Source organism: Geospiza fortis, unplaced genomic scaffold (genome assembly GCF_000277835.1).
Source record: "Geospiza fortis unplaced genomic scaffold, GeoFor_1.0 scaffold456, whole genome shotgun sequence".
NCBI classification, from domain to species: Eukaryota; Metazoa; Chordata; class Aves; order Passeriformes; family Thraupidae; genus Geospiza; species Geospiza fortis.
Window position 1 is genome coordinate 1,150,547 of NW_005054462.1, and position 9,917 is coordinate 1,160,463.

Here is a 9,917-nt window from a genome sequence, read left to right on the forward strand (position 1 = left end):
CTTAATTGGTTCTAAACAAATGATGTATGTTCTCACCTAGTGTCCTACCTTACTGCTAAATGTTCCCACAAACCAAAAGAGATTTTAAGACTGTAGTTCTTTTTACAAAGATTTTTCTTTTGTATGACCATGACCAAGACATTTTCACAGAGTTTGGACATCTACTTTATAATGTAAGAGCATTCATCTTCACAGAAACCTTGTTTATATAATATTTTATAGTTATAGTTATAGTTATAGTTATAGTTACTTATTAATTTATAAATTTATTTATATCTATACATATATTTTTTTAAATTCAACTTCTCTAGGTGCAGGATAATAATCTCCTAAATAGTAGATCACACATGGTCAAGCATAGACACATTCTGGATTATGACAGTTCAAAATATTGGGTTGTGTGAGGGAGCATTCTGAAAGTCAGTCCACTAAAATTTCTAAAATCTCGTACGCATTCTCTGACAATGAAATTATTTTTTATCACCTAGTGAACTAGCTGTTTATACTACGAAGTATCCCATTTGCCAAGCTTTTCTGAAATGAGAATGCAGTTTGAAAAGTAAAATATATTGCAGCCACGTGTCTTTCAGGATGCAGTGTGAAGACTCAAGAACAGATGAAGACTGAAGAAACATACTTGTGCTTTTATCAGAAAGCTGTCACTAGAGCTGCAGTAGATGGCAGTCTACTTTCGTGAAGGCAGTCATCATAAACCAAGGGGCATGTTTTAAAATCTCTGTATTAACTTTCTCCTGGGCTGGAGAAACATTAGTTGTGCCTGTGTATGGAAATGGAGAAAAGTGCTGTTTCAGAAAAGGGTTGTTTGAGTCTGATTTTGAGTAGCTGCCAATCAACAGACTTGCAGAAGTAGCCTACCCTGAATTCACCATCCCTTTTTTTATGGTGATGGGTGATACTGATAAAATGTTACTGATATTTCCCATCAGTTAACTGCCTTTTTCTGCAAGAAGATGAATAAAACTTTGTACGGCTCTTTATATCTGAAGTACGTGGGAGAGGAGTGTAGCCACATGCAGTGTGCTGCTTTTCCTGAGGTCTTTTAATTATTAACGTGATAGATGAATGTGTGAAAAAAAGCAAGTTATATGAACTTACAAAAAGATGCAGAGCTCCTAAAACCAGACCATACATTTAGGAGAAGGAAAACTATTATCAATGCTGTTCATCTTATCACAGTGTCTAGGCACTGTGACAGAGACCCACACCCTTTTGTGCTATTGTTTAATGAGCAGCTTCCTCAAGTCTGGAAGTTGCAAGATTCCTGTATTAGTCAGCTGTGATTGCACTAACATTTATTTGGATCATTCTGTTTCCTAAACCCTCATATTTTCTATGTGTTCAGAGACAATTTTGAAGGCGATATACTACTCACCTGAACCAGAGGATCACAGAATCCTCGAGGTTGGAAGGGGCCATCAGGACCAAAATCACCTATGTCCCAGCTCACAGAAGAGTCAGGTAGAGGAGGCTGCCCAGGACCATGTATAGTTGGCTTTAATTATCTCCAAGGACTGAGATGCCAGAACTTCTGTGGGCAACCTGTACAAGTAAAGCTTCTGGAGTGTTCACATGGAATTTCATGTCATCCAGTTTGTGCCCATTGCCTCTTCTCCTGTCACTGAGAAGAGACTAGGTCCATACACTTCTTTTTTTCCCAGCAAGTATTTCTAGAAATCAGTAAGATCCTTCAAGAGACTTCTCTTCTCCAGACCAAACACTCCCAGCTCTCTCAGTGTATCATCATATGACAAAATTTCCAGTCCCGTTACGGTCCTTTGCTGGAGGTACTCTGGAATGTCCATGTCTGTTTTGTGCTTGGGAAACTCAGAACTGGACCCAGCACTCCAGATGTATCTTAACTCTACCAGTGCTGAGCAGAGGGAAAGATCACCTTCCTCCACCTGCTGCTGTTTTTCCTGGTGCAACTCAGGATGTCAGTTGCTGTCTTTGCTGTGCAGGTGAGTTGCTGGTGAGTTGACAACTTTTTGTTAAGCACGTGACCCCGGGATCCTTCTCTGTGTAGCTGTTTTCCAGCCCACTGGCCCCAGCATGTATTGCTGTCTGGGTTTGTTCCTCCATAAGGGCAGGACTTCCCTTTGTTGATCTTCAATATTGTAGAAGGTCGTCAAGTTGGTTAAGCACAATTTACCTTTCATAAATCCTTCCTGATCCTAATTACTTTCTTGTCCTTGGCTTTGGCAAGGGTTTCCAGCATTGGCTATTCCATCACCTCCCCAGGAATGAAAGTGAGGCTGACCAGCCTGTAACTCCCCAGATCCTCCTTCTTTCAGGGACAGGAATGATATTTGCTCTCCTACCTCAGGGACCACTTCTGGTCACCCACAGTCTTTCAAAAGCAATAGAGGGTAGCTTGCAATAGCATGATTTAGCTTCTTCAGCTCTGTGCATGCCATCCTAAGTAATTTCATGGATGTATGTCCTGTTTTTTCAAGTACTTGCTGACCTTTTCTTGCTCCATCCAAGGTAAATCTTCCTCACTCCGTATTTTTCCTGTAGTCTCAAAGGCCAAAAATTCCTGAAGACTGCTTTTACCAGTAAAAATGGAGGCAAAGAAGGCATTGAGCACCTCAGCCTTTTCTATGTCCTCTTTCAACTCACGTAGCTGTATAAACTTTCCCCATTTCCCTTCACATTTCCCATCTGTTCTAGTTTCAGCCCATAAAGAGTTATTTTTGCATTTGCTGGGATGGAGGTATGGGAAGGTCAAGGAGGCTGAAGCCATATGGATGTGTACAGGTGATTTATTCTATAGTAGTCATGTCATTGCTGTAGGACATGGCTTTGGGTAGAAGAAAAGGCAGGGTGGAAGGACAGACATTTTTGTTCCTTCTTTACCTGTGAAAGGAAAGTGCTGAACAGAGTGGTGCAGTCTGGGTGGAGCCATGCAGACTGGCTTGGGGGATTAGTCCATCATTGTTTTCCACAGTCTCTGATGTGGGACAAAACCCCCTGCATTGGCTGTGGTAATGTCCACCCTTTTCTCCTTTGTCTCTGGAAAAGCTTCATGTTGCTGATCCTGGTAACAGTGGGATCGTTGGACTTCCATAAGCACTTTTGGTGTGTAATCACTCTCTTTTATATCTTGTTACTATTAGTACTGTTGTTGTTACTGTTTGTTTTCCTTATTATTTTTCCAGTAAATTGTTGTCTCAACCCATAATCTCTCCCTTTTTGTCCCTTTCTCACTGGAGAGGGTCAGGGGAAGGGAAGTGGCTGTTTGGAGCTTAATTTCCAGCTGATCTTAAACCACATCATCACCTTGTTCAACTCCAGATGGGCTTTGGCTTTCCTCATCTCATCCCTGCATGATTGTACAGTGCTCTGCATTCCTCCTAATTCAGCTGTCCCTGCTTCCACTTGCCATACATTTCCTGTTTATATCCAAGTTTAGTCAGGAGCTCTCTGACTATCCGTAGGCCTTTTGCTGCCTTTGTTTGAACTCTGCATATCAGGCTGAATGATTCCTGAGCTTAAAGGAGGTGATCTTTAAAAATTAAACAGCTGTCCTGGACTCATCTTTTCTCCAGGGCCAGAACCCACGTGACTCTTCCAAGCAACTCTGAAGATGTTAAAGCCTGCTCTGCAAACTTCCACTTTTTGCTATTCTCCCTCCTCTCAAATTTCTGAATTCACCATCTCATGACGTCTCATGATCCCTGCAGCAAAAACCTTCACATGCCCACACATTTCTTCCAGTGTTGTGAGTGCCAAGATTGACTTCTTGGTCACTAGTGTCAGGAAGTTGTTTGTCAATGCACAGAATCTGTTGTGTTCTGAAGCTTTAGTTTGACCAGTTCATATCCTTCAGCCCAAAGAAAATTTATTTTAATGTAAAATTTCCAGCTGCTACTCTTGGCAAAGATAAATTCATGCTATTAAATGCAATCAAAATCAAAGTGTTTAAAGCCTTTTGCTGCCTTAATATTCTTGACATTTTTGAGCTCATTGTCCATGGCATTTTGCATTAAGTTCATAATCATTAGCTGAAAAGAGAAACTTAAAACCAGATTGTATCAAAATGTTAGGTATTAATGTGAATGTTCTCCCTATCTCAGTAACATTTTGTATCAAATACTTTATTGTATACTGCAGGTTGAAGATGCATTTATCCTCAGTTTCACATTTTTGGATCCATTATGACCCCACAACATCTGCAAAGGGCTGGTGCTAAAAAGGGGCACTGCAGGACTCTTGTGGAATTGGGAGAAAGGAAAAAACTTCCTGGCTGTTCATAAATATATGTGGACATGCTCTCAATGCATTTCCTATAGCAAACCATTCCAAGAGCAAACTTCAGTGATACTCCTGCAATTCTTGCTCTTAGTATGACCCAGAACTGTAGTCCCAGCCATTTTCCACCCTCTCAGTCTTGCTTTAATATCACATAGTGTAAAACTTATATTTCCATGGGGGTGGGGGGAAGCTAAACATGCAGAAGACAAGGATTTTGCTGTGGGATGTCTCCTGGTTAATCAGTCTTACCTGCTGTGATTGATGCCTGCACTAATACTTGCATGATGCTGGCTGCCTTCAGAATCTGGGACTCTGGAGTAAAGAAGCAGGAGATTTTGGAGGATGGATGTGGTAATGCTAGGAGGTAAAGCCATAATAAGGTCACTCAAGCAGATCCTCTCTTTAACAGTTTTGGAAATAATGTGTTGTGTTCCTCTGATTTTTATTGTTCTCTGCGGTGTGCTAGTTCTCAGTCACTTCGACAAATAAATCTTCTGTCTCTTTCAAGGACTCTTTCTTTCTCCCTCTGGGTACTTTTCTACATTTCTCATCCCCAACTTGTCGTGAAAGGATTTTTCACCTCTGTAACTTGTCCAACCCTTTTAATTATTCTTTTCTTTCTACTTACAGCAACTGAAGAACTGTGTGTTCTTCCTATAAAGGATGAAATTCTTTGAAAGACAAAACTGATGCAGCTGTCAGTTCCCTGGCCTTAGCCATGGCTACCACCATGGCTTGCATGTACAGCTGTAATGCTTAACTTGTAGTGTTACAGTATCTGAACATCTGGAAAGTGTGATAACTTTTTGTCTCACTGGTCTGTAACAAAACCAGGAACAGGTTGCCCAGAGAGGTGATTCATGTCCCATTCCTGGAAAAATTCAAGGTCAGGTTGGACAGTGCTCTGACCTACCTGATCTAATTGAAGATGTACCTGCTCGTTGCAGGGGCTTGGACTAAATGATCTTCTCCAATCCCAACCTTCCAAGCCAGAAAGAAAAATTCCATCCAAAAGAAATATTAGAAGTTCAAATCTGAGTGAACCCTCATGAAGTTCTTCTTGCCATCTGGAATTACAGATGACAGTGGCCTGGATGCAAATTTGTCTCAGTGATTTTGTGGGAGGAAGGATACATGTAACAGAAGAAGGATGAGTCCAAGCCTGTCCTTTTTCTGGTGTTTGTTGCATAATTATGAAGCCACTTGTGCCAGAAACAGGATACAGGGTCTCTTTTTCAGTTTCCACAGTCTTGAGTAAGCTGTGACAGAAGCAACTGCTCTTAGAATTGGCTCAGAGGAATCAGAGGTGCTTTTTCCTCCTGCAATTGATAGTTCCCTCTGAGGAGGTGTGAGCATAGCCAGAGTTCTCTGTTTGGCATCTAGGTGGTGTATTTTATTGTGCCCTTATCCTGAATCATGGGCACCTTGTATCATATAAACAAATACAAGGCATTTGTTTTAAATACAAAATTTAATAATGAATTCACTAGTAAAACAGCAGTTCTTTTTACCCCCCACATAAAACAGATAACTTGAAAGGCACATAATACAAAAATAATCAGTTGCAACAAAAAATCTGCAATTTTTAGACAAAAGCTAAGTCAATAGATTTCCCAAGTCAGTTAATGCCTCAAAACCAAAAATGAGAGCTTTCTTCTGAAACTCCATATGAAGCACAAGTCAAGATTGATAACACCATGATGCTTCATTTATCTTGCAATGTAAGAAACTCCTATTGCCAGAGATGGTGAATTCAACTAGACACAGCCTGAGCATTTCTATCTCTCTGGAGATTTATTCTAATTTGGAATACTGCGCACTTTTACATATCCCCTCCAACTCCACTCTAAGTCACAAATGATGAATGCTTTTTCTGTGCAATTTCACCTTAAGTAGTGTTACTATTAAGGATCACTGACACAAGTCTTCTTCCAGTTTTCCCTGCTTTGCAGATGCAGGATTTTACTGGCTGCCTGTCTCTCATGTTTTGACAGGTGTTGCTCTTCCTGAGGTCCTCTGGAAATCTGTATCCTGTTGGCAACTGATTTCTTGCATGAATATATGAGAATTTAACCCCCTTCCGGGGTTTGGGTCTTGGCCAGCTGTTTGCTGTTGCTCCAGAGATAATGTGTATGGTGGTGGCTGTTCCTGCTCATTTGTTTCACTGACAAACTCTGCAGTGCTTTCACTGTATGGAGGCGGAGGAATATTGATGAATTCTTGCTGTTTTATTGTGGAGGCAACTGACAGTGGGGAGATGAGTTTTTCAGGATCTATGCTGTCTTCATAAGAGGGAGGATAGAAGTCAGGCCTAAAAGAAGCAAGCCAAAAAGAAACACATTATGGTGAAGTGTGATTTATCTCACAAAGCTTGGTTAGATGCATTGTCTGTTATGTTTCCAAAATTTAGATGAGCCTTTAACTGTAAACAGACATCTAAGTGTGTTTAAAGAATGAAATACATTAATATAAAATGTAGGCATAACTGGTATAATTTGCCTCACCTTTGTACAAAATGTTTTATTAAAACACAGCACTCTAAAAAGACAAGCCTTCTCCGTGAAAATTCCCAACCATGGCATACAAACACTCATGCTTCTGAGTATTTTAACAAGTGAGAGAAAAGTTTAATTTGGAAGAATGAGATCAGTGTTCAAAGTTATTTATTATTGCAATAACCATTGTTTTCCACAGTTTAAAAATAAATTTGGTATGTTTCTGCTTATCTAACCAAAATTTACTGAATGTTGCTTTTATAGTGCCTTTAGAACACCCATTCTCAGTGTTTCTAGTACGGTTTCCACAACAGTCCAGGAAAAGAAATTTGTATCTAATGACCATCTTAAAGAGTTTTGCCAGGTCTAGTGCAGTTTAAGAAACTCTCTCTCTCAAAGCATCAGACTTTGTAAAGAACAAAGTCATAGGGTCACAGAATGTTTTGGGAAGGGACCTTAATGATCATTCAGTTCCTGCCATGGGCAGGGCCACCTTCCACTAGACCAGATTGTCCATCCAGCCTCGCCTTGAGTGCTTGCAGGGATGGGGCAGCCACAGCTTCTCTAGGCAACCTACTCCAGTGCCTCACCACCCTCACAGTAAAGCATTTTTCCCCCAATATCTAATATGAACATATCCTTTCTCCATTTGAAACCATTCCCCCTTGTACTGTCACTACATGCGGTTTTTGGAAGTCCCTGTCCATCTTTCCTGTAAGTTCCCTTCATGTACATAGGGTGCTGTAGACTCACTGGAACCTTCTTAGGGCCGAATAACTCCAGCTCTCTCAGCCTGTCATCACAGGAGAAGCATTCCATTCCCCTGATCATCTTCATGGCGCTCTTCTGGACTCACTGTGGCAGGCCCCTGCCCTTTCTGTGCCAAGGATGCCAGATCTGGATGAAGTGCTCCAGGTGGGGACTCACAAAGACACAGCCAAGGAGTAGAATCCCCTCCCTCAACCTGTTGGTCACACTTCTTTGGATGCAGCCCAGGACACAGTTGGCTTTCTGGGCTGCAGGTGCACATTGCTGGGTCACACTGACCTACTTCATCAACAAACCCCCCCAGATTCTTCTCCCCAGGACTGCTCTCAAACCATTCTCTGCCAAGCTTGTGTTTGTGCTTCAATTTGCACCGACCCAGATGCAGAACCTTGCGCTTAGCCTGGTTGAATTTCCTGAGGTTTTTAAATTGGGGGGACAATCAGACAATAAAATTTAAGCAGGAGCCATATAACGAATGAGCAGAGGCCCCCTGCATACCTCAGCTTCTCTCTACATGAGCGCCCATCCCCCAGCAGCATCCTAAATTGTCTGCTGAGATGGATCTCAATATGCTCCTGTGTGTATTTGGAATAGCTGCACCTGCTGCCTCCATGCATGGCTTTGGAAGCTTTGGGAAGTCTGAAACTTTCTCTCTTTCAGGTAGTATACCTTATCTTAGGTATTGTTTGCCTGAATGGCTGTTTGCACGTTGCTGCTTGCTCTAGCAAATAAAGTTTCAGACTGCAGTTCTCTCCACAGAAAAATAATAAAATGGCTACAGGATTTGCATTTTGTAAAAACCTTGTATTACTTCTTTCTTTTCACAGTATGTTTAAAAAATAGCATCCCTCCCTCCCAATTCATCCGCAACACGTACCTGTCTATGGTGCAGACATGTGGTTCTCTGTGGCTGGGATTTCGAATGAAGATGCCAAGGGCCCTGTATGTCAGGACTTCATGGAAAGTGCTCCAGAAAATGCCAGTAACAAGGAGACAGAGCCCCAAACCTAACAGGCAGTAAAACACTAGCTTGTTGTTCCCACATCTGCACACGGAGCAATTCATGGACATGCAAAGTACTCCCAGGCAAATAATGGAGAAACTGAGTAAGAGCATAAAAAGACGAATGAAAGTAAAAAGACCTTTTGGCATCCTTTGCAGAAGACACAGCACTTTGTTCCTGTCTGCTGTTTGTTTGCTGGCTCTCTCTGCTCTACTTCTCATATTCATGTATGGGTACTTTATATGCTACAACTGCCCTGTAGACAATTAAGAGAAGCAGGCAGTTTTAACCTACTCATTAACTCTTTGAAGACTTATAAACTCTTTTGAGATTAATTTGTAATCTTCTACCTACTTTAGGAAGGAAGCAGAAACTTCCTGAACCATCCCGTTGCCGCTGTAATCTCTGGAGTGTAAACTTGCACTGCTCCCTTCATTGCATGATTTGCAGTGGTTTATACATTTCACTGCTTATGAATGACACCTGTATTTGTTAATTTTGACTTACTTGACTTTAAAAGAAGAACAACCAACAACCAGCAAAGATGATCTTCATAAATCCCCATTAAAATTTGGAGGGAAAACATACTTCATATAAATGCAGACATTGACATGGGAGGGGAATGGGCATAGGTAAAAACTGCTGTTCTCTGAGGGGGGATGTCATCTCACCTTTTCTCTCTGACTTGCCAAGATAAGGTATAAAGAATATTAGTATCTGACAGGTGTCAATCTAGGTCCAACAAAGGATTTACTTCTCTAAGCACTATGTGTTGCCATGCAGTCCTGAGAGCCTAGGAAGCTGCCATGAAGCATTATGCAGTTCATAAAGGAGTCCAGCACCTCAGACTGGGACACAGGGCAGCCTTGAGGGGTGTCTGTGAGCTCCCAGAAGAAGCAGCAGAAGGCAATACATCTCTTACTGAGCAGGTTTCCTAGACATGGAGTTACCCCAAACATACGCTGGGGTTTGAAGAGCACTCTCAGCTTTCTGTCCATCTGCCTAACTTGCATAGTTATTATTGGATGGGTATTACAACAGCCAGCTCATGCCTTCCCATACTGGTTTGTAAGGTGCAAGTTGCAAAAACAGCAAAAAATTCAACTGCAAAAGCAACTGGTGACACAACAAATATATTACTTCCCTTAAAAGACCTGCTTCAGTGGAAAAGACATAAAGTGGAGCAGATTCCCACTAATGTGAGTTGCCACTCAGCTTGTGGGCAGGTCCCTGTTTCTAAGGGACAAGGTGGGGTGTTGATCAGGGAAAACTATTATTTTAGACACTGGCTTTGCCAAATTTAGGTCTTTAAAAGAGGTGGCCCAGTTGTGACAGAGGAAATTGGAAACCAGGAGGGTAAAGCCATGTGTGGGGGT

The 9,917-nt window shown here is 41.6% G+C and overlaps 1 protein-coding gene across 1 annotated transcript; it reads right to left on the reverse strand.

The window, feature by feature from the left end:
- Window positions 1-5,805: 5,805 nt before the first annotated feature.
- TMEM252 (transmembrane protein 252) lies at window positions 5,806-8,804 on the reverse strand. Its single transcript, XM_005427938.3, has 2 exons — window positions 8,416-8,804; window positions 5,806-6,586 (listed from the first exon to the last, which is right to left on the reverse strand). The coding sequence occupies exons 1-2, from the start codon at window positions 8,766-8,768 to the stop codon at window positions 6,256-6,258; spliced, it is 684 nt and encodes a 227-aa protein (XP_005427995.2). The 5' UTR covers window positions 8,769-8,804; the 3' UTR covers window positions 5,806-6,255.
- Window positions 8,805-9,917: the final 1,113 nt, after the last annotated feature.